General features: G+C 34.4%; 1 protein-coding gene across 3 annotated transcripts in view; it reads left to right on the top strand.

Annotated features, from left to right (window-relative positions):
* PHIP (pleckstrin homology domain interacting protein) overlaps window positions 1–27795 on the top strand; it is a 193057-nt gene that overhangs the window by 108304 nt on the left and 56958 nt on the right. For all 3 annotated transcript variants that reach the window (XM_027854734.1, XM_027854725.1, XM_027854741.1), the window contains exons 18-22: window positions 178–315; window positions 1416–1599; window positions 4273–4390; window positions 23063–23203; window positions 27603–27679. In XM_027854734.1, the coding sequence (XP_027710535.1) occupies window positions 178–315; window positions 1416–1599; window positions 4273–4390; window positions 23063–23203; window positions 27603–27679 (658 nt within the window). The remainder of the gene's footprint in view (window positions 1–177; window positions 316–1415; window positions 1600–4272; window positions 4391–23062; window positions 23204–27602; window positions 27680–27795) is intronic.

The following is a 27795-nucleotide window of genomic DNA, read 5'->3' as shown; positions in this document are numbered from 1 at the left end:
CCCAAATGGGATCAGTCATGAAGAGTTGGACAAGACTGAAAAACAACTGAACAACAATAATAAAAAATATTTCAATTACAATGTGCTTATACTCTTATTTTGATTGCTTGAATGGCTGTAAGAAAAATACCGTAATGTGTCTGTTAACTTTATTATTTTTGTTTGTCTTCAATATAGGACTAAATCAAGTTTTAAGTCAGCAAGCAAATCAGGAAGTCAGTCCTTTGGACAGCATGATTCAGAGGCTCCAGCAGGAACAAGATCTGAGACGCTCTAGTGAAGCTGGTGCCAGTAACAATAGCCGTTTAGGCAGAGGTTAGCAGTGATGTGTTTTATTTTCATGTTGGCAATTGATCGTTTGATATCAGTAAAAGTCTTTATTTTGTCTATAAAATATCTTATTTACTTACCCTTTCCTGGTGATATTGACTCATTCTAGTTGTCTTATCTCTTTTTAACACTAGAAGGACCAAGCATGTGAATTGACACAAAAATACTAGAATTTTGCTTTGAAATAAAAATTTTTATCCTACTATCTCTATTTTCTTTGCTTTATGTGTTTAAAAAAAAAGTTCTGTGTCAAATGATGCAGTTCTGTTGGTCCTTCAAGGTATTCTTAAAGTTCTGATCCTTCTAGTATTAAGGCTAGTACAACAACCTCCTAATCTATTTTTCATTCTCGCAGTCTATCTTAAATTATTCTTCCTAATTCTTGGTTCTGTTCATAGCACTCCACTGATCAAGAAATTTCCTCTAAACCACAAATTAAAATCTAAAGTTACTCTGACATTCCTATTTTTCTGTAACTTGGTATTACCCTTACCGTACCTTTTTCTGATGCTACTATTTACGTGATTTTGTGTCCTCTTTGCTTTTCTGAAGGTCTAGATGTTCAAATTTTTATCGATCTTTGAAGGCCCCTCCATCATTTCAACTCTATTTCAGCAGATATTCTCTTTGCATTTTTGGAGTGTTCAGGATCTTATTATGTAGGAATTGTTTTACATGATATATATTTTCTGGTATTTGTAAATCTTACTTAGTCTTCTTACTTTTCTTATCTCCTTCAGTACGTAGCATAGTGCTTTTAATTTTTAAACAACTTTTTATGAAGGTAATGATTTGATATAACTTTAGTGCCTTGCACTTCACTGATATATTTCATTAGCTTATCTACACAGAGGAATTCACAGTTTACATCAGTATTTTGATTTTAAACTTTGTTTCTGGTTCAGTTATATCTGTAGTTATGCTAAATTTATAATTGATCATTTGAATGACCACAGTAACATGATGTTAAATTGAGATTATAACTCCCAATTCAATTTATTGTGTGTGTATGCCTTATCCATGTGTATCAACACAGACTTTGCCAATGGCTTACAATAAACTACTGTTTTTAACTTTTTATTCAGCCTCTGTAAGTTCTACCTCAGAAGTTCATTCACCACCGAATATAGGCCTGAGGCGAAGTGGACAAATTGAAGGTGTAAGGCAAATGCATAGCAATGCACCAAGAAGCGAGATAGCTACAGAGCGGGATCTTGTGGCCTGGAGTCGAAGGGTTGTAGTACCTGAATTATCAATTGGGGTTGCCAGGTAAGGCTCGCAAGTATCCATGTAGAATTAAGGTACTTGGATGTCTTGTGGGACTATTTTCCCTCTAAAGTAGGGTTCAGCAGAATATTGCCTGAGAGCAAGCTGAGAATGTTTTTTCATTTTTAGAGTTGGACCACAGGTAGTATTTTGTCTACTCCTACTCTGGAGAAAGAGTGAGTTCTCTTGAAGAAGGAATTAAAATCTTCAATATGAGAGTAAAGATTATATTATTTTGTCATAGCTTTATATTCCTGTCTTTTGAGCAGGAGGAGATAACATTGGGTTGAATCACAACTGTTAAATTTTTTAGGTTTTTACATCAAATTCATTTGTGTATATATAAATGGCTTTTATATGGTGTAATAACAAAATAATGTTTTTTAAATTGTAGGATATATGTGTTGAACTTAAGTCACAGGGTTGCTGTTTTTTGTTAAACATTAATAAAATTTCAAAATATCTGACCCATTTACTTCACTTTTTTAATTTTTCATTAAAACATGTTCAATTATCTGGCAAAGAGAATAAACTACAATCACATAGTGTTTAATGGTCACACTGTGTTGGTGTTTCATTGTAATGCTATCCTCATGGTCTGTTCTTTGGGACCTTCTTATAGTGAAGGCTAAATGAATACTGAAAGTGTTCATTGTTTCCAGTGTCAGTGTCTAAAGGTAAACATGCATCCAAGATATTCCTATTTTAGTAAAATGGAAATTGATATAATTGTAACCTGTAAGGATGCAAATAGCCCTCCATAAAAATAATGCTTTTTGATGAGCACTTTTATTATTTACGTTGACCTTCAGTTATCACCTTAAGATATTAACCTCTCATCTCCTCTTTTACCACCTACAATAGAATGGCCTAATAAAGGCATTGCCTCCTCTTCCTCACCACCTGCTCTATTACTTGTGATATATCTTTTGTTCTCTACTGAAACAACTTTCTCCAAGGTCACTAATAACGTCAGTAATGATAAAACAACATTTTTTCCCATTCCAATCTTCCTTGATCATTGTGGAATTTGACAGAGTGGACCAAATCCTCTTTTAGATGCCCTTACCTTCCATAATTTCTGTGATAATGTATTTTCAAGTTTCTACCTCTTTGACCAGTCTTCATCCTTTTTATTTTCTTTGCTCTTCATTTTTGTTCCGTCACCTTAAACTCAGGCAGACCTCTGTGTTCTGTACTAGGTTCTCTCTGTTTTCTCTCTGCACTATTTTTCCTGGAACTTTAATCTGGGTTCTCAGCAGATTCCCTGAATAGTGATTCCCTGAATCTCCAGGGTAGAAGGGCAATATTTACAATTTCCTGTTTGACATCTCCACTTGAATGTTCCATTAACACCTTAAATTCAACATGTATAAAATGAAGTAACTCATTCCCCTTCAAAATCTTCCTTTTCGTCAACTTCTTTGTTTCTGTTAGTGGTACCACCATCTTGTCAATGAGGTTCATAACATAGGAATTATTTTTTACTTCTTCCTCCCTATATATCCAATCACATTTAAAATTCTGATGTTTCTAATTGCACAATATTATTCATATCACTTCCCTCCTCTCCACTTCCTATCTAATGACCATAGTTTAAGTCCTCGTTTTTGTTTTGTTTTGTTTGTTTGTTTTGTCTGGGCTATTATAAAAACTTGGTAACTAGTTTTCTTTCTTCCAGCCTATCCTAATCCCTTACTTCACATCACTAACTGAGTAATCTTTCTACTACATTGCTATGACCACATCACCCTTCTTGAAATAAAACTTCATACTATCTACTATATAAATTACAGACTCTTAATCTAAACCACTTTCAGTTTACCTGTCCAGCGTCATTTAATCCAATATCTTTTTGCATTCTTTTTCCAGATGAACTGAACTATTTCTAGTCTCCTATCCTTTATCTTTCAGTTCTTTTCTCTTTGAAGGTTGTAACTCAGATTCCATTTTCTCTGTGAAATCTTAAGTGACATTCCTTCCCTCCAGTCCTCCAATCCAATCCTATTTTCATCCTCGAATTTCTCATATCAGTTTGTGTGAATATGTCCTTTAAAATTATCTCTTTCCCTTGTGTCATAATATTTTGATTATTTCTCATTGAAGCAAATAAATGGTTAGCTTTTTAAGAGTAGAACAGTGTTAGATCTTTCAATCAGTCTATTGGTACACATTTGTTAAGTGTACACTATTTGCCAGGCAGTTTGCTAGGTGCTGGAGATAGAGATACCAAAAAATAAAACAAAAACAAAAAAACCAAAACCCCAACAAAAAACAATCCCTACTCAAATAACTTACTCTGTTGTTGGGTTGGCATGTTCATATAAAAATGTTTTCAGAATGAATAAAAGATAATTAAACAATAAGGTAATTGTATATACTTTTATATCCTTAGCATGCTCATGGTAGGTACTTCATAAATGTTTGAACAAATGGCTTTGGAATTTAAGTGCAAAAATGTATTTTGCATACATTTCAAATTTAGAGACGCTATATCCAGTTCCAGTAATATTTTGTTAATATGTATTTTTAATTGTTTTCTTTCTTAGAGATTAACAGCAATGCAGAAATAAAAGAATGAGGATCTCCTTATGCATTTTCCCCCAAATTAATTTTTGTTCTGAAGTCATTTGTTGAACACTCATCTAACATGCATGTGGCTTACTTCACTTTTAGTAGGCAAGAAGAATGGAGAACTGCAAAGGGAGAAGAAGAAATAAAAATTTACAGGTCAGAAGAGAAAAGAAAACACTTTACAATTCCAAGAGACAATAAAATACCTACTCTGTCAAAGGTAAATCATAATTTATGTATGCAATAGCTGTATTGTACTAATTAAGATTAATTCTTCTATGCTTGCAGAGGAGCTGTGATTTCATTAGTGTTATGAATATTGATTCTATCGAAGTGAATTACAAGTCCTCCAGGAACTATACCCCAAAACAGTTTTTCACTTGGTGGGCAGCCTAGTCATTAGACTTTCTGAACATAGTCAGTCTGGTTCTTAGACAAAAGGACAGAACCTCTCGTTTTTATTTATTGAAGATTACATGGTGACATCATTGAACCTCTCAGTGCTCACTGGAAATTCTCTAAGACTAGGAATTTTAAAACAGTTGTCCATCAATGTTGGTAAAAGGATTTTCCCACTTCTGTGAAATCATAAGCCTTCACCCTTTACTCCCTCTAAAAAAGCCACTTACTCAGTTTGGATCTCAGTTTCTTTGTAAAATGAGAGTGTTGAACTAGATGGTCTTTATAGTCCTGAGCTTGTAAGCCTGTGATCCCATGTTGCAGTTATTCATTATAACAAATTTTTAATCTTGTGATGGCTACTCTTTTTCGCTCAGCACAAGCCTGGCTAACTGCACTATCAACTTGTATCCTTAATAAAGATGCTTAAATTAGCCTAAACAAAACTTATTTAAGAAAATGTCTACTGCAAAATCACATTATACATATTAAGTACTTGACCATATCAATGTGAATATTTTCTCCATGCATACAGAGCATAGACTATCCATACCAAATCATTCTGTGTGATTTTTATGTGTTTTCCCATGGACTTTTGACATTGGAATGATCTAATATGCTTCAGGCCTTCCTTTAGACCTATTTATATCTTGTTGGGTACCAGTGCAGAACTCAATTGGCCCCATTTCCTTTTACATTCATGTGCTTTCTGAATGAAAGCTTTGCAGCCTACAGTGTGCTTACTTTGTATCTCTCCATTGCCCTCATGAAAGTCTTCATTGATTTTCAAGATTCCATAGGGTGTCATTGGGAGATTTGTGGATTTTTTTAAATGGACTTTTATACTGAGGAATTGTATGGGATTTATCAACTTTTTATAACCATTATTTTCCTCATTGCTGGCAGGGGAACACCTTATTCAATCTCAGGTATTCTATATAGGATAGGAAATAAGGGTTGGCTCTGTGATTTTATTATTAGAAAGAATTCCCACATGACCAAACTGCCTCTGCTAATGTAGGTTGGCACCTTCTCTGTAACTTATAATCTTGGAGAGTTACCTAGAGTACCTGACAGGTTAATTCACTTGCTCAGGACCACACAGTATTTATCAGAGGTGAGACCTTGAACCCAGGTTCTTCCTGCTTTTAAGTCCACTTCACTATGCTGTCTTTAGTGTGCTATATGATGAAAATTTAGAAGTCAGAAAAAGTGGCTGGAACAGACCAGACACACATAGAAGTACTACATACTGGAAATAACAAAATCTTGAAAGCATTGGTGTATTATTTTGTGAAGTATCTCAGGGTAGGATGATGTCAAAAGAACAGGAAAACATCAGAAATTCTTCTTACTACTCAAAGACCATAAAGAAACCATTAGTTAATTATAAATTAGTCTGCCTGTGTACCCCTCTTAAGTAAATAGTTATGTGACGTTTCTATAGACATACCAAAGGTATCTTTTATTATTTTGTTTTTGTTTTTGGCTAAGCAGTGGGGTTAAGTGACTTACTCAGGATCACACAGCTAAGTGTCTGAGGTTGGATTTGAACTCAGGACCTGTGCTCTATCCACTGTGCCACCTAGCTGTCCCTATTATTTTTTTTTTTTTTTCAATGAGAAGAGAAAAACAAGCATGTTTATTTTGGTGATTTCAAAGTCACAGTTAATGAAGAACAGAGAATGCAACATCTTGGGCTAGCCTAACAATACAATCAGGGTAAACTCAACGGATGTAGCATGCTTGTTATCAAGACTGATGTCACTTGCAAGGCCATTCCATTAAGTTAGTGTATCAGTAAGTATTTCTGGGATGAATTAATGAGTTGGGTCCAGAATTGAATATAGAAGGAAGAGATTAGACTCAATAATGTTTTAGAAATTGCATGGTACTTTTAATAAAAAGATCATGGACAAAAAATGGATGTGATTTAATTTTGCATGATCTATTCTTTTGTAATATCCAAACAACTTTCTATTAATGCAAATATTCAAGAGTTAACAATTCATAAGAAAAATATTTCTACTTTTCTATTAAAAATGTAGTTGAATCTCCTCTGCTGGCTACTACCATCATTTTCTATATCATAGCTCTGGGAGAAATATTTTAATCTTATTAGGTTTCAGTATGCTTTTATCTTCTTAAATATGCTAAAATTCTGGCATATTAAAGGGCTTAAGGACTCTTGGTAATTTTCTAGTTCTTTCATTCAATTTTTCAGTCTTCTCACACTGTTGTTTTATTCACAGTCTTCCAAAGTCTAAACCATATGAAGCTGACTTATAAGTACTGAGAGGGAGAAAGGCAGAATCCTACAGGAAACATTTAGTTCAGCCTAGGACTCGTTACCTTTTAAGCAAAAATTCTGGGTAATATTTCATTCTGGGTAAAATAAGTGTCTATTACCTTTTTTAAATTTTGGCTTCTCAGGGATCCTAGACCAGTTTCTTCTACCAGTGACTTTTTTTTTTTTAAACAAAATTGGTTGAGGGACTTACATGTACTTTGAAGAAATCTAGATAAGCCATATATGTAATCTTTTCCTGATCTCAAAGGGATAGGGATTGAACCTGTGATTTTTCATTAATATCAGAATTCCTCCTTAATTATGAAAATTCTTTTACCATTGCAAATTTGCACCTTCTCTTTAATATATAGTTTCAGAAAGTTGCCTAGAGCCCTGAGAGGTTAAGCGAATGGCCCAGGGTCTTACGGCAAGTGTGTGAGAGAGGTTGAACTTGAAATGCCGTCTTCCTGGTTCTAAGAGTAGTTCTCTATTCATTATGCCATGCTCTCTCTGTTCATTAAAAGGAATTGAGGTTAGTCTGACATCAAGCCATATCAGTACATTAATATCTAATTTTGTGTATACTCTCTCACCATCACTGTAGTAACCAGTGTTCAGTCTGTCAGGCTAAATGCTCTAAGGAAGAAGTTACTGAAGTCTTTAGGGTTCTGATCATAAAAGCTTAAATTAAGGTTCGCTTGTAATCTACCTGAGTGAGTTTGAGAAAAATTTCCTCTGCCTCCACAAATGTTTGGCTGCTTATCTTTAAGCATGCAAAGAATCTATAGTAGCCTTTGTGTAAGACATATTTCCCTTTTAAAATTCAATCTCAGCTGAAGGTTCCCCTCTCTCCTCCTAAATCAGTGATTTCACAATTTTTTAGACATCAAAACATTTAAGCCTTTAAGGGAAGATCATTGTAGAAATTTGAAACATCACTATTTTTTGATTTCCCCAGTTATGATGCAAGTGCCTTTAACCCACTCACCCTTACTTTTCTGTCCTCCCCTCTGTTGATAAGCAATAGCTATGACTAAACTACTCCTTGCTTGGTATTGCCAGTTTTCATTACATATTAAAAGACAAGTTACAGTCTGTAACCTTCATGTAAGAAGTGTTAAAAAGAAAGATATCATCCAGAAAATGTATGATTGGAAAAAGAGGTTGTCCAAATAGGCAGCAAGAGCAGGAAATAGCTTATGTGCTGTCCTACTTACCAAAGATTATTACAACATTTACAAAGTTTTCAGTACATTGTAGATTTTATGATAGAAAATTAATGGGATAACATGACCAGGCATTACATAGCATGAGATAGTATAAATGAGTCTGATGTGCATCATTGAAAAGGAGCGGCCACATTAATATGATCATGGATCCTTTTAAACAAAGTTTTCATAGTCTTATTTCTACGTTCTGCTGCAAACCCATAGCAAACGACCTTAATACAATGGCGAGTTAGCTACTCCTGATAGTTATCATTAGCCCTTAGTAGCTTAAGCCACACAGATTTCTGACCAGGAATATTATTTTACATTATCCATACTTTTGGAATCATTTAATCTTTTTTTTATTAATTTATTTTTATTTATCAACAATTATTTCCTTAAGCTTTTGAGTTTTAAATTTTTCTTCCCCTCCGTCCCCAAGATAGCACGCAGTCTGATATGGCTTATACATATACATTTCTATTAAACATATTTTCACATTAGTGATGTTGTAAAGAAGAATTAGAACCAATAGGAGGAACCACAAGAAAGAGAAAACAAAACAGAGGAAAAAAAATAGCAAATAGTATGCTTCAATCTGCATTCAAACTCTGTAGTTCATTCTTTGGATGTGAATAGCATTTTCCATCCTGAGACCTTTGGCGATATCTTAGATCCTTGCATTGCTGAGAAGGGCTAAGTCTGTCAACGTTAGTCATCGCACAGCGTGGCTGTTATTGTGTACAGCGTTCTGGTTCTGCTCCCATCACTCAGCATCAGTCCATACAAGTCGTTCCAGGTTTTTCTGAAGTCTGCCTGCTCATCATTTCTTATAGCACAATAGTATTCCATTACATTCATATACCACAACTTGTTCAGCCATTCCCCAGCTGATGGGCATCCTCTCGATTTCCAATTCTTTGCCACCACAAAGAGCTGCTATAAATATTTTTGTATATGTGGGTCCTTTTCCCATTGTTATGATCTCTTTGGTATACAGCCCTAGAAGTGGTATTGCTGGGTCAGAGAGTATACACATTTTTATAGTCCTTTGGCCATAGTTCCAAATTGCTCTCCAGAAAGGTTGGATCATCTCACAACTCCACCAACAATGCATTAGCATTCCAGTTTTCCCACATCTTCTCCAAAATTTATCATTTTCCTGTTTTGTCATGTTGGCCACTCTGATAGGTGTGATGTGGTACCTCAGAGTTGTTTTGATTTGCATTTCTCTAATCAATAATGATTTACAGCATTTTTTTCATATGACTATAGATGACTTTAATTTCTTCATCTGAAAACTGCCTGCTCATATCCTTTGACCATTTATCAATTGGGAAATGACTTATATTCTTATAAATTTGATTTAATTCTCTATGTAGTTTAGAAATGAAGCCCTTGTCAGAGACACTGGTTGTAAAAATTCTTTCCCAATTTTCTACTTTCCTTCTAATCTTGATTGCATTGGCTTTGTGTAAAACCTTTTCAATTTAATGAAAACAAAATTATCTATTTTACATTTCTTAAGGTTTTCTGTCTTTTGTTTAGTCATGAATTCTTTTGTTCTCCATAAGTCTGATAGGTAAACTATTTCTTGCTCTCCCAGTTGGCTTATAGTATCAGTGTTTATGTCTAAATCAAGAACCCATTTTGACTTTATTTTGGTGTGAGATTTTGGTCTATGCCTAGTTTCTGCCATACTCTTAATTTTTGTATTATAAAGCAGCAGTCATCAAAACTGCTCGGTTCTGGCTAAGAAATAGAGTGGTGGATCAGTGGACACAGTAGTCAGTGACTATAGTAATCTAGTATTTGATAAACCCCAAGGGGACTCCAGCTTCTGGGATAAGAAATCACTATTTGACAGAAGCTGCTGGAAAAACTGGAAGAGAGTATTACTAACTAAACTGGGATTTTCATGGTCTGGGCTTCACAGATCACATTGGAAACATCCTGAATTGGATATCACACAAACATTATATTTAACAGTTTCCCACATGCTGGACCTGTGAAAAGAAAACAGAGGAGGCTCAGGAAAAATACTAAGATTTTAAACAGCAGAAAGGTAAAAGAATGGTCCAAAATTTGGTAGTTGTAGCCTCTCTGAGTGACAGAGGGTCTCTGAATTCTTCCTGAAATTGAGTTATTTTAACCATTTCAGGCAAAGAGATCTCTTGATTTTTGTACGTAAGACTTTTTTCTTCTTATATTGTCTTCTCTAGCTAGATACTATCTGAAATCCTGTTCTCAATCATTTTGTAGATTTAAGGATCGATATTACGTATCTGTAAACTTTCTTCTTACCGGAAAGCACAAAGCTAGTTTCATCCCCCTTACTCCCACTTCTGTTTTTATCTCAACTTTTCCCTACTCTAAAAAAGTGCCCCCCAGAGACCTTTATGTACCTTTTATATACAAAGTCTTATTTTCCCAGGTAAACCGTGAGTTCCATTTTTGGTTGCTTTGAATATACTTTTGTCCCTGAATTTCTGCTCTTTGACATAGTGTTGGCTACAGGAGCTTAGAAGGTAGGCAGGAATTGGGGCAGAAGTCTAGTGCCTGGCTGTGGAAGAATCAAAGCTGCTGAGAGCTTTGCTTTGTATGGCTTAAGAGAAGTTAGACTTAATTTCTTCATATGTAAAATATGAATAAAAATATACCTTCTGCTTCAAGATATTTTTAAGGGCATCGAATGAGATGTGGGGGAAGAAAACTTAGTAAGATGTAAAGGTATAATATGCAGAGCTAAATTAGTAGCATAAAAAACCTTTACCGCTGAAAATCTCAATCATGTATTTTTATATCTACTCTTCTTGGCTTGACCTTTTTCGTCCTCACTTCTCGGTGTTCTAGCTACATAGTCGCCCACTACACCAGCTATCTACATTTAATTCTTAACTTTTGAGACAAAACTCTAGTTACTACTTACTTCTTTGAAAATGAGTCATCCTTTTAAAGATTCTCTACTTTTTTTACCGTCGAGTATTACACTGAGTTGCCTCTAAAAGAAACAAACAAAAAGTTTGCTTTTTTGGGAAATGGAAAATCCCTAAAGAGAGAAAGGATAAGCTCCTATAACTTGAGGTACATAGTTTAGGAACCTGGTAAATTCAAAATGAAAGTTAGGGGAACTTCATAACCCTGTTTAGATTTCCTTCTTTCCTGAGTATCTGAAGCTAACACTCATAACATTACACCTTGTAGAGGGCAGCAGAAACCCTAGAGAAAGGTCATAGATTTCCATCTGTAGAAGTAGAAGAGACTTTCAAGGCCCAGCCCTTTTAATTTTTCAGTTGAGGCCTAAAGGAGTTAAATGATTTATTCAAGGACTCACAAAGTGATAGAGCCTATATTTGAATTCAGGTCCTCTAACTCCAAATTCTCTCTATTTGTGCTGTACCATACTGCTTCTTGTCCCCTTCTCCTCTCAGTAAGGGTGAACTCAGAAAAATATGTTGATATGTGTGGTTTAGGGTTAATAAATTAAAGGCCAAAAGTTGTTAAGTTACATATTTTCTTCAGCAAAAGAGTTGAAAAGATTTTTAATGCAGAAATCATGAAACAACATCATAAAACATAAAAGAAATGACTTTCTTACTGGCTTAGTCGTTTCAGAATCAACTGTTTTGTGAAAATAAGTATCTAATGAAAACATAGGACAGAGCTGAGCTGATTGACACTGCATAAAATTCTGAAATTCTGCTACCCATAGTATTTGGAGAACTGTTAACTTTGAATGATGGGAAATAGAAATAAAAGATAATAGGCTCTGATTATCATGACTTAGAGAAATTTAAATAATGTAAGACATTTGTGGGACAGGTAGGTGATCCAGTGGATAGAGGACTCAGCCTGGAGTCAGGAAGACTCATCTTCCTGAGTTCAAATCTGGCTTCAGACACTTACTACCTGTATGGCAAGTCACTTAACTCGCTGCCTCAGTTTGCTCATCTGTAAAGTGAGCTGGAGAAGAAAGTGGCAGACCATTCCATCTTTTCCAAGAAAATCCAAATGGGGTCACAGAGAGTCAGACACAACTGAACAACAACAGCAAAAAAGTTGCCACAATGAGAGATCAAAAAAATCCTAAGAACTGCTTCAGTTATAGACCCTTGGTTATCTAAACACAGATTCCAGATAGCTAGGTGCTATTATTGGTTTAAAGTTCATATTCATTTGCAGTACACAAAGAAGATTGTAGATTATAAGCACTATTGCCTCACAGAAAAAGGGAAGAACTCCTAAGTGACACGGTATATAGAGCGTTGGGCCTGGAATCAGGAAGACTTAAGTTTAAATCCAGCTTCAGACTCCTACTAGCTCTGTGACCCGGGGCAAATCACTTCACTTCTCTTTATCTCAATTTCTCATTTGTAAAATGGAGGTAATAATAGCACCTATCTCTCTGAGTTGTTGGTATGTAATGAGATAATAATTGTAAAGTGTTTAGCATAGTGCTTGCCACAAGGTAATTGTTAGCTGTTGTTATTAGTGGTAGCAGTAAATAGAAGAATCGTTTGAAGAAGCAAACCAGATTGTCCCCAGAGCATTCAGAGGAGAGATTAGATAGATGATGATAGAAAATTGGAAAGTGGTACAGCTCTGCCACAGTTTCTGAATTAATAGAGTATTCGTAACAGGTAAGCCTCTCTATATTTTGCATAAGGAAATAGAAATGTCAAGAAGATGAAATTGGGAAGAATAACTGGACCTCACGAAAATAAAGATGCAGTCAGTCCTGGAATCAGTATAGCATACAATTATTCATGAATTAATCTTTAAGTTTTTTCAAAGAGGGCAACACTCCAGATCTATAGAAAAGCTCCTATACAGTATTAATACCCACAGAAAGGGGACCAAGAAGATTAGTAACACTAACTACAGACCCTTAAACTCCATCTTTTTTCATCTCTTATATAATATTGACAGAGAAAGTAGTGTGGTACTGTGGAAAGAAAAGGCTGTCCTTTAATCCAGGAAAACGTGGGTTCAATCTGTCCTCTCTCACATATTCTCTATGTGACCTTGGGTAAGACACTTAACCTCTAAGACAAAAGTGGCAGAGAGAGATCTGACTTACAGTGAGTTTCTTATTCCAATAAAATCACTGGTACAGGGGCAGGTAGGTGGCACAGTGTATAGAGCACTGGCTCTGAAGTCAGGAGGACCTGAGTTCACTTAACCTCAATTGCCTCACCAAAAAGAAAAAATCACTGGTACAGCCTCTTTCTCTATAAAATCTTTATGAGAATGGTATTGAGGATATCTGAATGAGTATATGCGAAGGAAACTGGTAGACTATTGTAAGCAGTTTTTCCATGGCAGAGATCTTCATAGTCACATGATTAATTGAACTATAGAGAATACAAAGTCCCATTGTGTTTATTATTTGTTCACAAGATATTGTTTAAATTGGAATAAACCTGAGTTTTAAAAGCTTTCTTCCATCAACATTTTTCCAAAAATCCAGATTTTTTCCTTGTAAAGCCACAGTGACTTTGTTTAGTAACTCATTTTTGTCTGCATTAATTGAAGCACAAGGGAGGGAGACACATGATACCCAAAGATATTTTTTAAATATCCTGAAAAAATGTCCAGCAAATGGTTCTTTCAAGTCTCCCACTAGAGCTCCTATTTGTGAATGCCATTGTTCTGATTATATCAAGATCCCAGAACACTACCAAGATTCTGTGGTATGATTTAGTCAAAGTTTCTATATATGAAAAACAAATAGATATATAATGCATATTGTCCAGACTATGCTATCTACTTGGTGGGCATAGAGAGAGAGAGAGTGTGTGTGTGAGAGAATGTGTCTATGTGTGCATGTGCGTGTGCATGCACGTGCATCTGCCTCACTGCCTGTCTTAGATTGGCATTGCAAACATAATATTCTGGACCCAAAGTAATGATCCCAAGCTTCTCCATTTAAAAATTCCTCATCTTTTCAACTCCCAGTGATGCTATATGGGTTGTGAATGATGGAACATCATAATAAAATGGTATATGAAACAAAAGCAATAGATTCATGGTTAAATTTAAGTAGGCTAAAGCAAATTACCAGTATAACTTGTATGATAAAAATAATGATAGCTAACATTGATGTAGTGCTTACTATGTGCCAGGTACTCTACTAAGCACTTCAGAAATATCCCATTTGGTCCTCACAGCAACCCTAGAAAAGTGATACTATTATCCCCATGTAACTGATGAGGAAACTGAGGCAAAGAGAGATGAAGTGACTTGCCCAGGGTCAAACAACTAGTAAGTGTCTGTGACTATATTTGAACTCAGATCTACCTGACTCCAGGCCCAGCATTTTTTCCACTGTTCTACCTGGATCCATATAGAAGTAGCACAAAATAACATTATCAAGGACCTATTACCATTGGAAAAGTAAGAGAGCTGGTCATATTGCAGTAGTGAAGGATAACCTAGATGTTGACCTGATATCCATGAAATATCAAAAGATGCAGAAAAAAAGCCTTCAGGGATTTGGATACATTATTAATGGAGTACTTATGTGGGTAGGAATCACAAAGTTTAGGCGTGAATGGTCTGGGAGATGTACCACTGGAGAGATCAATGTCTTAAAAAATATTGTTTGGACAGATTAGTTTATGTCATTATACACATGAATAATTTGAAGATAGATTTCAAGAAGATGGAAATTTCAAATGTATGATTAACATTTCAGTGAAATTTTAGTGTCACAAGTAGAGGAGAATAGTCATATGGATAATACAAAAACCATCGTTTGTACTTCCTGGAATACATTGTTCTTATTTTGGTCTATATAATTATGTTTGCTTTGGATCATTATTAAAGTTAATCTATTTCTCCCAGTAGAAATCAATATTTGAGTATAAATAAGAATATTGGGTTGTGAAGAGGTCTTTCCAAATGAATAATTTATGCTTGGTTTTACTCACTTGTTTATTTGGAACTCTTTTAAGGAACAGGTTAAAATATAAATGTTGCTTCAGTCATGTAATAGAGTCACAGATTTTGAGAGTTAACCTTTCCAGAGATAGACCTCACATCCATCTAGTCCAAGCAATTACCCAAAAAATAGCATACCATGGCATATTCACAAATGGGTTTGAGGGCTTAAAAATGAAAGGGGTGGGGCAGCTAAGTGGTGCAGTGGGTAGAGATCCGGCCTTGGAGTCAGGAGGACATGAGTTCAAATTAGGCCTCAGACGTTTGACACTTAGCTGTGTGACCCTGGGCAAGTCACTTAACCCCAATTGCCTCAGCCAAAAAAAAGGGGGTGGGGTGAGGAACCTTTGGCTACCTACCAAGGCCAAGGGAGCCTACTCTACTTTTGGGTAGTTCCAATTGTTAGGAAGTTTTTCCCCATCAAGACTAAATGTGCTTCTTTGTAATTACCTTCCACTAATTGTGATTCTTGCCTTTCAGAGCCAAACAAAAAATGCAATCTCTTTTCTACATGACAGCCTCTCAAATACTTGGAAATAGCTATTGTGTCCCCTCTAATTTCTTGTCTTCTTGAGCCTAAACATCACTTGTTCTTTTAACTGAGCTTCATATGACATGGAAGAAAGGCCCTTCACTGACCTACTCACCTTTGTCTGGATAGTTCAAGCTCTTTTTCTTAACCATGATGACTAGAATTGAATACAATACTTCTCATTTGGTCTGACCACAGTAGAGTACAGAGCAACACTTGCCTCCTTTTCCTTACACCTTTCATTATGTAGCCAAAGATTACATTACCATTTTTTAGCTACCATATCATACTGCTGATTGATATTAAATGAGGAGTTTGCTAAACCCCTACATCTTTTCCAGACAAATTGCTATTTAATTATATATCTCCTCCATTCTATACTTGTGGAATGTAAATCTTTACATTTTATCTCTTTGGATTTCGTCCCATTAGATTTCATCACAGGTTTTCAACATCTTTTTGGGTCTTGATTCTGCCAACTGATATGTATTCTTCCTGATTGTGTTTTATGCAAATTTAATGATCACACCATTTATGCCTTTATGTAGTTTATTAATAAAAAGTATAACTAACATAGGCCTATCAAGTATATCGTACAATCCACTTGAGATGGCTGATGACTATCCTTAAGTCTGAGCATTCATCTGATGCCAAATTCATACAACTATATTATCTAGGCCAAATCTTTCTATCTTCTCCAAGAATGCTATGAAATATTTTTATCAAATGTTTTGCTACAATCTAGATAAACTCTCTTTGCATTTCTCTGCTCTGTTAGCTTATTAATCTTCTCAGAAAAGGAAATTAAGTCTCGCCTGACTTAATGGAGCCACGCACTTTCTGTAATCACCACTTCCCTCTCTAGATGTTTACTAGTCATTTCTTTAATGTTCCATTCTGAAAGATTCCTAGGAATTGAAGTCAAGCTGACTGCCCTTCAGATTTCAGATTCTGTTCTCTTCACCTTTTTGAAAATTAGCACATTTGTCCTATGGTACCTCTCCAGTTCACCACAATTTCTCAACTATCGCTCACAGTGGGGTCAGTAATAACATCCCATCAGTTTTTTCAGTGAAAATATAGTTAATCTAGGGCCAGGTGATTTGAATTTAGGGGCCTATTGGTCCTCTGTACTAATTTTGGGAATCAACTCCTTCTTAGTCATTAGCCAAAGTTGTTTCTGACAGAGAAAATAGAAATACGAATTAAACAGGTCTGGTTCTTTCTTTTTTCTGTTATCAGCCTTTTCCTATCTCATGTAGCAGTCCTATTTGTTCTTTGATCCTCTTGTTTTCCCCTATATACTTTTTTTTTTAAGGGATAAAGGAATAAATATTTATGTAGTGCCTTTGTGCCAGGCACTGTGTTAAAAATTGCATTTACAGATATTATTTTATTTGATCCTTACAACAGTTTTGTTTTCCTCAGTTTCCATTGCCAGCCTGAGCTCATTCTGAGCATAGGACTCTGCCATACTCCTTCATCCGTTATTAACTGCCCTTGCTTTATCTTCTGTAATGCCTTTTTAAAAATTTAAGTTAACTAGTATGTTTGCTGTGTATCCAAACTTGTGTCTTTGGGCAGATACTGCTTTTTTTTCCTCCTTGGAATTGTTTCCCTTTGTATCTTCAGAATTTCATTCTTTTTTTTTTTAATTTTTTATTAATTTATTTTGATTTATCAACAGTCACTTCCATATGCTTTTGAGTTTAAAATTTTTCTCCCCCTTTCTCCAGAATTTCATTCTTAAAAGGTTTCTATCCCTCCTGGATTGACTCCCCCTATAGAATTTTAGTAGATGGGATCCTACCTATCTTTTCTCTCAACCTTCTGAAATTCATTTTCCCAGAGTCTGTGGATTATTTCAGACTATGGTCAACTTTCAGTTTTATCACAAACCTTAGGAGAGATAGTCATTTCCCCTCAATGTTTGCATCCCAACACCTGGTTCTTATGTGTTGGCATATATCAAATCCAGAATAAAATTTCCTTTTATAGGTTCTTCTATCTTGTGAAGGATACAGTTATCACTAAGGAAGTCAATATATTATTAGCTGTTTGCTTTTGTTTGAGAGAATGTTTTGGCAAATATATAAATGAATAAGCATTTGAAGTCTCCCATTGCTAATATTATCACACCTGTGTGCCAGGTCTATGATCTGTTTCCAAAACTCATTTGTTTTTGCTTTTCGGCCAAGTGTTCTATAGTGTTTGCCAATGACAAGAATCTGTCAGTCTTCTGTTTCTCCCTCCACTGTTTTTACCTAAATGCTGCCCATCATATTTTCTTTCCTGTGATACTGGTTTTCTCAAATATTCATTCTCATTCCTCTTAATAGTCATGTTTCCTTTGGCTTCCACGTACACTGCTGACTCATTGAACTTGTTGTTTACTACAGATTTCATATCATTTTCAGAACAAATACAGTCTAAACATGTCTTTCTGTCATTATATTTATTTCTATTGTACTTCATCTTAACTAGTTTCAGCCCAGTGCTCTAGCTTTTCAAGATCCTTTTGAATCCTAACTCTCTCTTCCAATCTGTTAGTTTTCCTTGCCAGTTTGGTGTCATCTACAAATTTGATGGAATACCATTTATGTCATTACCTAAGTCATAATGTTAAGTAACACAAGGTCAGCCAAGCATAGATTCCTAGGATATTGTCTCTTCAAATGACTCCTGTTTTTCCTCCCTGGAATTGTTTAGCTTTGTGTCTTAAGATTTTGTTCTCGAGCATCTCCATTCCTTGTATACTTATTTCTCCCATAAAATTTTAATCTATGGGATCCTTCTATCTTTCTGCTGTGCCCTTTGAAATCTACTTTCCCAAAATCTGAGGTACATGTTAGACTATGACCAGCTTTCTTCTGCTTCTCTGTCATGATCTTAAGGAGGGAATGGTGACATCTTTCCAATGTTCTCATTATTTCCACCCCTAGCATTCAGATTTTTTTTATTAATGAGTATTAGGTTTAGAATTTCCCCTAGTCATTTCCTCACTTTCTGAAGGCTAAAACTATCACTAACAGAAGGCAAAAAATTATTAACTAATCTGTTTTTGTCAAAGAGAGAGTTCTAACAGATTTCTGGTTGATTTAAGTCTACTTAACTACTATATCATGCTTTTGTGGCAGGTCAATAATCTTTCCCCCAAAACTGTTTTCCATATCTGTTTCCTCTTTTCTGTCCAGGTGGCCTATCGCAGGGTTTTTAATGTTTTTGTGCCTCATGGTCTTCTTGGGTAGTCTGGTGAAACATTTAGACTCCTTCTTACAATAACATATTTAAAGTACTGAAAGAAATGCTACATTTCAGTTAGAGGTTATTTGAAAATAAAGGTCTAATTTTTTTTTCTATCCAAGTTTATGAATCCCCTGAAATAAATCTATACACCCGTGGCATATTTTAACAACCCTTGGTCTATAGTGTACTCATATGACAAGAATTACTTATGTTTCTCCTTCAGTTTATCTTTACCAAATTTTATCCATCAAATTAAGCTCCCTCTGATATCTTGGTTTCATCACAAGTGTACTTTTTTTAATACTCAGTGTTAAATCTCTGATCCTAGCTTTTTGACCAATCTTGCTCCATTTAAATAGGCTTTTATTCCTTTCTCCCCTAACCCCTGAACTATACTCTGCTTCTGCTTTCTTGTATTAGAACCTCTCTTTCCTCTTGATTTTGTTCCTTAACCTTTGGGCATTTGTGCATAGATATTTTAAGCCAGTTTAATTATTGACTTCTTTGTTGAATATTATTTGTGCTGCTGCTGTTCTTCCTTTATTTTAGCTGCTCTGTATGATATATAGTTTGGTGGGTATACATAGGCAATATTCCCTTTCCAATCATTTTAAAATAAAGCCCTTTTGATTAGATCTGTGAGACATCTAGCAAATACATTGTTAGCAGCTTTTTTTTAAAAAATGCTATGTGGCCAGAAATCTGACATCACTTTATTATTTTAAGGCATCACCTGAAAGTCCAAATACCATCCTTAGAAACTACCTTCTTTGCAGTCTGTTTACTTTTCAAATTAGTTTTTTCTTTATATATCCTTTGGTCTTCAGTTTCTTGACCCAGATTTCATAATAATTGTCAATACATTTTAAGTTCCTTCTGATAGTATCCTTTTACGTTTTACTAAGTCACCATAACTGGGTAATTGTCGTCCATTTTTCTAAGTCTTGGGAGATTTTCTGTTCAGTCTTGGACACATATCAAGGAAAGTCAACATCATCTCTCTTGTTGTTATCAGGTTGACGCATAGCTGCCTCTGTCAGTAACCCTGAGTAGGAACTCATCAAGAACTGCCACAGCTCTTTTCCCTCTGACTCATACGGGATTATCTCCTCCCTGATAGTTTTTGTGGCTCTAACATACCATCTTTTGGAAAACATAAAGTTGCTTAGTCATATAAAATGAAATTTAGTCTTCTCATTTGCTTGACTATTGCATTTTCTTTTCTATCATGGGCCAAGAAGAATGAGTAGTTGATCTGTGGATTAGATAGATAAATGAAGATGGCAGAACTAATTAAGTTAGAAGTAGTTAGATACAACCTGGAACCAAACTATCTGAGTTCATCTCTTAACCTTTGCCACTTTCTAGATATGTGATCTCTCTCTCTGGTCCTCAGTTTCCTCATTGCTAAAACATGGGATTTTAACTAGGTAGATTTTAAGATTTCTCAGGTTCTTAAATGTATGATCCTGTAAGTGATCAATTTTGGGGGATTATTTTGTTATGAAGAGGTCTTTATATTTTATCAACAAGAAGTCATTTAGGATTTGTTCCTACCAGCTTGCAAATTATGGTATCCATATACAACTTTAAATACTTCCAGTTCACTTTTGGGAGTATGGATCTTAGAAAACTAATTTTTATTTGTAACCAAGCCCCAGTATCTAAGATCATATCTAGTTTAATATAAAAAGGAAGTAAATAAAGTTGATCTCAAATAATGAAAAACTAATTCACTATATTCCTTGATCACTTTTATAAATGAAAACATAGCAGATACCTATTTTTCCTGTCCTTCAAATTTTACAGTTGTATTAAGTCTTACTAAAGCCTTATTTATTTTGTGGGACATGCAGTAGACTATTCAGACTTATTTCTTTGAAATTACCCAACTGACTTCTATTTTTAATCATATGGATAACTGAGTGGTAAGGATTGGGAAATGTCTAATTAATGTCTCAAATTTAAATCTTGGCATAAACTTTACCAGTGGAACCCTTCTTGTTTGAAAGAAAAAAGTTGAAAGTTGGTGACCGATTCTATTCTTCCTTTTTTCAGAATTGCAGTTTTCTTGGGGAAAAAATGGTACGACATTGATTTTGGCTGAGTTAATGAAATTTTTGCTGTATTATAATTTTGTATAGAACTTTTTTTCACATAATCTTACTGTTAAACTGACTGACAACGTGACATATTTGGGAAAGACCAATCAATTCTTTCAGTATTTCACCCTAAAAAAAGTAAAGTATAAAAAAAAACTGTTATAAAGTATACAAAAAGTTTTACTATGAAATAAAATGCAGAAGTGTAAAATGAGATTAAATATTTGTTTAAATTTCTGAGTACACACTACTTTTCAGGACATTAATAAGCAGAAATAGAACCTTTTATCATGAAATATCCTAGATTTTCTTCTGGTAAGAGCAAATTATTCACTGTTATTAGTGCTATATTTCATGATAATTGACAATATAGCATTACTAGCAACTTCTTATTTTGCTCTCTGAATCTGGGATATTCGTAACTGTTATAAAAAATGAATAATGTGACTAACATATTAAAGAGTAGAAAAAGAGTAGTTGATATCCACCTGTGCTGATTTTCATAAAGTGGCCTCAGTTCCAAATTGAATTTCAGCCAGTTTCAATTAAAATTGTAACTTCTTGGAATAATAGTCTACTTGTTTATTTTTTTCCCCTATGTATTTATTTTGTTTTTAAAAGGAAAAGTATTAGATTACTCATTAATGTTTTGTTGTTATCGATATAAAAAAAAATTTTAAATTGACTCTTCATATATGCTATTTTCTCTAAACCATTACAAAAACATTTTTACAGTTCAATCTTGATTATAATGCTCAGAGGAAATCATGTCTTAATGATTAATTTAATTTTCTTTTTAAGTTGGGTATTAAAACTTTCAATCCTTGTTGAACGTGATCTTGTTAGTAGTTGTGTTTATTACCATTTGGTACTTGAAACACACTGAAGAAGATTTAGTATTTTATATTTGTTAGTAAGGATCAGAAGACTTAGGAATATTAAATCAGGAATATTAAGTCAGGAAAAGAAAAGTGTTAGGAAAGAAATGAATATTAATTTAAAATATACAAAGTGTTATAAACCACCAGGACTAAGTGTAGAGTATAAAAATTTATTCTGTGTGGCTTCAGAGAATATAACTGCTCAATTGATAAAACTAGGCTCAATTGATAGAGGTTATAAGGATACATAATTCAGAAAGAAATTGTTAGCTATTCTAATTCACAAAGAATTGTTAGCTGTTCTAAAGAAACGGGTTGTTACTTTGTTGGGGTGATTTTTTTTTCTATTTTTAAAGATAGTGTACTTTAAGATAGTGATCAGGTATGACAAAATCACAAAAAAATAAAGTTAGAGAGGACCTTACGGGTCATGTCAAGTCCGACTTACTTATGAACAGGAATTTCCTTTACAGCATAAGTGTCCTTCTGTTGCAAGAGTTTGTAAATTTTTTTTTCCATGGACCCTCTTTGACAATCTAGCAAAGCCAACGGACTCTTTCTCAGAATAATGTTAAATCCATAAAATAGAATTCATAGTGTTCTAAAGGAAACCAATTATATCGAAATGCAGATATTAAAATAGTAAAACAAACAAATTCACAGACCCCCTGGGGGCCCTGCTCTATTTTAAGTCTCTGCTTTGAAGACATACAGTAATGAAAAACCTAGTATTCCTATTCCAAAAGTTCATTCTACTTTTGGACAGCTCTAAGTGTTAGGAAACTTTCCATTGTATCTAGCTAAAAATCTTCCTTTCTTCAACTTCTAGGGAGTAGTAATTGAAGAACTTAAAAATTTGAAGAATTTGGTTTCTAATTTGTGCCTTTGCTTTCAGCTTCTTGCTTTATACCCTAATGGTTAGCTACTTTTCAAGTTAGTAGAATTTTATGACCTGCCAGGAGAGGTGTCCTATTTTGGAAGTCATTTACATAAAGAAAACAGCTTATTCGTTAAGTCATTGTCAAAATCCTCTCCTTCGAAATCACATGTGTGTAAAATTAAATATCTGCTAATAGCTATTACGTAGTATGATTGCTCTTTAAGACAGTGAATTTCCATGTCTATTTATGTGCTGTCTTTTGACCTAGTAGTACAATAGAAATCCTATCACTGCTGTAACCAAAAGTTATATAAATATTTACTGATCTATAATTTAAATTGTCAAATTAAATATAATCAGATAATATTTTGAGTAAATTTAATCAGCTTTTTTTTTTTTTTTTTTTTTAAAGAATCATGCCCATGATCATTTACTCGATCCTGGAGACTCAAGAAAGCAACAGACTAATCAGCATAACTACCGGACAAGATCTGCCTTGGAAGAAACTGCAAGACCCTCAGAGGAGTTAGAAAATGGCAATAGTTCTTCAGATGTAAGATCCCATATTCTTATACTAATACGAATTGATTCCTGTATAAGTTTTTAGGGCCTAAAGCATTAAATTTGGATAGATTTGCAATTTTTAAAATTTGACTTGCTGTAACTTGTTATATTTCATTGAAAGAGCAGAAAAAGAAACAAGATCAAAAAGAAAAATATTAATAGGTATTATCTCAAAGGAAACATGTAGGTTTAATGAGGAGATTTGTCTTTAGGTTTTTGAGGGAATTCTGGAAAATTATTTGAACTAAGACAACCAACAGTCTAGTCAGTTGATTGGTGGGTTCTGATCAAGTATAATTATAGTTGAAATAAAAGCAAAGTGTCTGCAGGGGAAATTTTTTTTAATCAAATTTGCATGTACATATATATGTACACACACACACATACTTTAGAGTCTATATTTAAAATTTACTTGTTGCTTAGTGTTGTGTTTACAAATTAACTTTGTTTGCAGAATTGCATTGCCCATAATAGTTACGTTGCTTTTAAAAACAGGTAGTTGAGATATTTTTTGTAAGTTCTGCCAGATGACCAGAAAAGGTCTGCCTTTAAGTTCAGAGAAAAGACCTTTCCACTTACCTACTACATTCCAGACAGAAATGTGGCACGCATTCACAAGCTGACTAGCAAATTATTGCAGCAATCCCTCCCATGGACACTTTTGTTCTAAGCCAATTGTTCAAGTTAAAGCTCGTTATAAATCTGTAACATTTTTATTAACAGTAATCTTAGAAGTCCAGACACTTTGAGAGTTTCCCAGGTAGAAAAAAAAACAATTGGAGGTCATATATTTAAAAAAAAAAACAAAAACAACTTTATTTGGTGGCCAAAGTCTTTATTTTAAGGGACCCAATCTTTTCATATTCTTTTAAAATTAAAAATGTGTAACAAAACTCTTAAGGTAGCTGGTGACACAGTGGATAGAGAACTGGGCCTGGGAGGATGTAAGTTCAGATCCAGCCTCAGACACTTACTAGTTGTAATTCTGGGCAAGTCACTTAACCTTGTTTGCCTCGGTTCCTTATCTATAAAATTAGCTAGAGAAGGAAATGGTAAACCACTCCAGTATCTCTGCCATGAAAACCCCAGTGGGGTCACAAAGAGTCAGACACAACTGAAACAACTCAACAACAATAAACATAAAATTCTAATCAGTAGACACAAACAGCACATATGTATTCTGCATCATTCGTGGTTAAGGAGAGTCATAATGGCCAAAGAGGGTCCAAGAGGGTCTGTGTGCTCCATCTCTACCTATTAAAACAACCTGTTTGCTCTGAAGAAATGGCTAAAATTAAAAATATTGACCCTGCTTATTATCATTTCATAGAGAAGTCTAATGCATGCAAAGTAATTCTCAAAATAAGGAGCCGAAGTAACACAGAAATTGAGACATCACATTTTTCATTTTTATACAATGTAATGAAACATTTGTATTGTTTTAAAAACTTATTATTCCTATGTGTTTCAAACTTTCTGATGGCTTATGTACTTAATAAGAAGTTAATTTTATTTGAAAAGACATCAAGATAGAAGATGGCACAATCTAATAATTTGTCTAATCTAGTATATTTGAATGGGAATCATAGTTTGTGTTTTTTTCCTGTCTTGAATGATATAAGCTAAAACACTTAAACTTATTATCAGGACAAGTGAAGTTTAATATGGAGTAGCCAGCTGTCTCAGTAGATAGATTGCCAGACCTGAAGTCAAGAATATCTGAGTTCAAATCCAGATATTACTTACTAGATGTGTAACCCTGGAAAGTCACTTAACCTTCCTTTTGCCTCAGTTTCCTCATCTGTAAAATGAACTGGAGAAAGAAATGGCAAACTACTCTAGTACCTTTGCCAAGAAAACCCTAAATGGAGTCACGAAGAGTCAGACATGACTAAAATGATTGAATAGCTAAAAGGTTTAATCTCATAAGGCTTACTATTTAGATTGGTAATACAAAGGCTATATTTTTATAAAGGTAGTTTTTGCAATAAATTTTCCTTCTTAAACAATTAGTGATCATTGCACACCCGGGGAAACATTAAAATTATACTTTGTCAGTTTTATGGGACTAAATTTATTAATTCTATTAAGTTGTATTTTGGGAGGGAAAAAAGGCGTTACAGAAGTATGCTGCAAAAATTAATCCTTAGAATTTTCCATTTCATTTTAAGTAAAATCAAAGATGTTTAGTGTTGATAGCCATCTCAGAGACTTTCTAGTCTAACTTATACAGGATTTAAAATTCCCTTTATAACTTAGCCAGCAAGTAAGTAGTATTCTAGCCTAGGCTTGGAGATGTCCAATGAAGATAAACCTACTCCTCCCAAGATAAACATTCCACTTTTGGATATGTAATTCTTAGGAAGTTTCTGTTTGTATCATGCATGAATTCCACTCCCTTAAAGGTCTACCTATAATCTCTAGTTTTGTACCCCTAGGGCCAAGAAAAGCAAATATTCCCTTTCTAATTGTTAGCCCTTCCTTGAACACTGCCATGTTCAGCAAGTCAAGCAACAAGCATTTTATTAAGTACTCACTATGTGCCAGGCATAGTGGAAAGTTCTAGAGATGCAAAGAAAAGCAATAACATGATCACTGCTCTCCATGAGCTCTCATGCTGATAAGGATGACAATGTGCAAATAACCATGAATGTAATACATATATATATATATAATACATACACAGTGTAAATGTACAGTAAATCTTAAAAGGAAATGGACTAATAGCTGGGGGAAAGGTGGGAAAGATTTCCTTCAGAAGATGAGATTTAAATTGTCTCAGAGGAAGCCAGGGAAGCTAGCAGTTGGAGGTAAAGAAAGAGGGCACCCTATGAATGGAAAACAGCCCCTGCAAATGCACAGTCAGTAGATGGAATGGAATGTGTAGGAAGAACGCAGGTAGGCTATTGTGCTTGAACTTGGAGTATGTAGAGAGAAGTCAAGTATAAGGAGACTGGAAGGGAAGAAAGGGATCAGGTTTTGAGAGTTTTGAAGTAGAGGATATTACATTCTATTCTGGAAATAAGAAATTTATTGAATAGGAGGGTGACATATGGTCAGACCTGGCATTTAGGAAATCACTTTGGCAGCTGACTGGAAGACAGGAATTGGAGTAGAGAGAGACTTGAGACAGACCAATTACAAAGTTATTGCAAGAATCCAAATAACTATGAATATAATACAGGAGGCATAAGGGCCTGTACCAGTATGGTGACTTTGTGAGTAGAGAGGTTTCATACAAGAGATTTTATGAAATTAAAGACAAAAAGATGTGTTGATTCAGGAAGTAGTTCTTTATAAGTTATTTCTGGTACTCTCATTTTTGTGCCCATGTGGGTCATCAGAGGAGGGCAGTATTTTTTTGAAAGTATTAATAGACATTTCTTATTATAACTTTTGAAATTTTACTGATAATCCACTTATAGCAAGGTTAAGGGACTAATTTCTTTTAGATTCTAACCTAGGAAAAAGAAAAAAAAGTAATGATGCCCTCTGAATTAGATCCATGAATAAGTTATTAAAATATACTCTAGTGATTGGTCAAGGAACACATTTCAATTTAATGTCAGTTAGGTAGAAAGCTATGACACAGCTGCTTTTAGCTTACCTAACACACCCTTTGAAGAATAGAGATGGAAGAATGAATAGTCCTATTGATTGATGCAATTTAAATGATGCTTTAAGATTTAAAACCATAACAGAATTCATTGCTTAATAATGTATTAAAAGAATTATGACTCTAAATCAGGAAATTGCTATGCCCACCATAATTCTGAGATTGAACTATTAGTTTTCTGCATTTGTCACTTATAAAAATTTCCATTATTTTGAGTTCTAAATGTTAAGCCAAGATTTTTCAGGGTTCTTAACTCCGTATTTTTGTGTAGCAGTTCAAGTTTTAGCTACAAGTCTCCAGTTCTGAAATTATTAACATTAGATAAGAACAGATAAATACATGTATTTTTCATACTTATGTTTAGTGAAATTAGTTCAGTAGTATCAGCAGAATAGAGTTATAACCCCTTTTTCAGGCCCTCTCACCAGGTGAAGGAAAAGTGAAGATTACATTCAATAATTGACCACAAAACATTTTTAATTTCTGAAAGATTTTTTCTGAAAAAATTTGAAGGGAGTCAGAAATAAGACATCTTTACACATCTTTATAGTCCTATGAAGATAATAGTACCAGGAATTACCAGTTACATCTCTGTGAACTTTAGAATGATTCAGAAATTATGTTTATTATGAGAATAAGACCTATATTTTATGTCAAATATTAATAAAAATAGGCTATGTCATGAAAGTTCCCTAATGTTAATATCTCCAGATTTTACTGATAATTTTTGCAGAGATGTACAATAAATATATATTAAATATCTCTTAATTAGGAAGGTGAAGTAGTGGCTGTCAGTGGTGGAACATCAGAAGATGAAGAGAGAGCATGGCACAGTGATGGCAGTTCAAGGTAAATGACTGGATGCTTATTTTTATAAAGCTGTACTGTTCGTTTTAAGTATTAATGGAATTTTGATTGGTACTGATGGTACTCATGACTAGAATATAACTCTGGAAGGGTAAAAC

This window comes from Vombatus ursinus, unplaced genomic scaffold (genome assembly GCF_900497805.2).
Source record: "Vombatus ursinus unplaced genomic scaffold, bare-nosed wombat genome assembly UNPS02000582.1, whole genome shotgun sequence".
NCBI classification, from domain to species: domain Eukaryota; kingdom Metazoa; phylum Chordata; class Mammalia; order Diprotodontia; family Vombatidae; genus Vombatus; species Vombatus ursinus.
The sequence above is the reverse complement of the archived record's forward strand: the minus strand, read 5'-3'. Positions and strand labels throughout refer to the sequence as shown.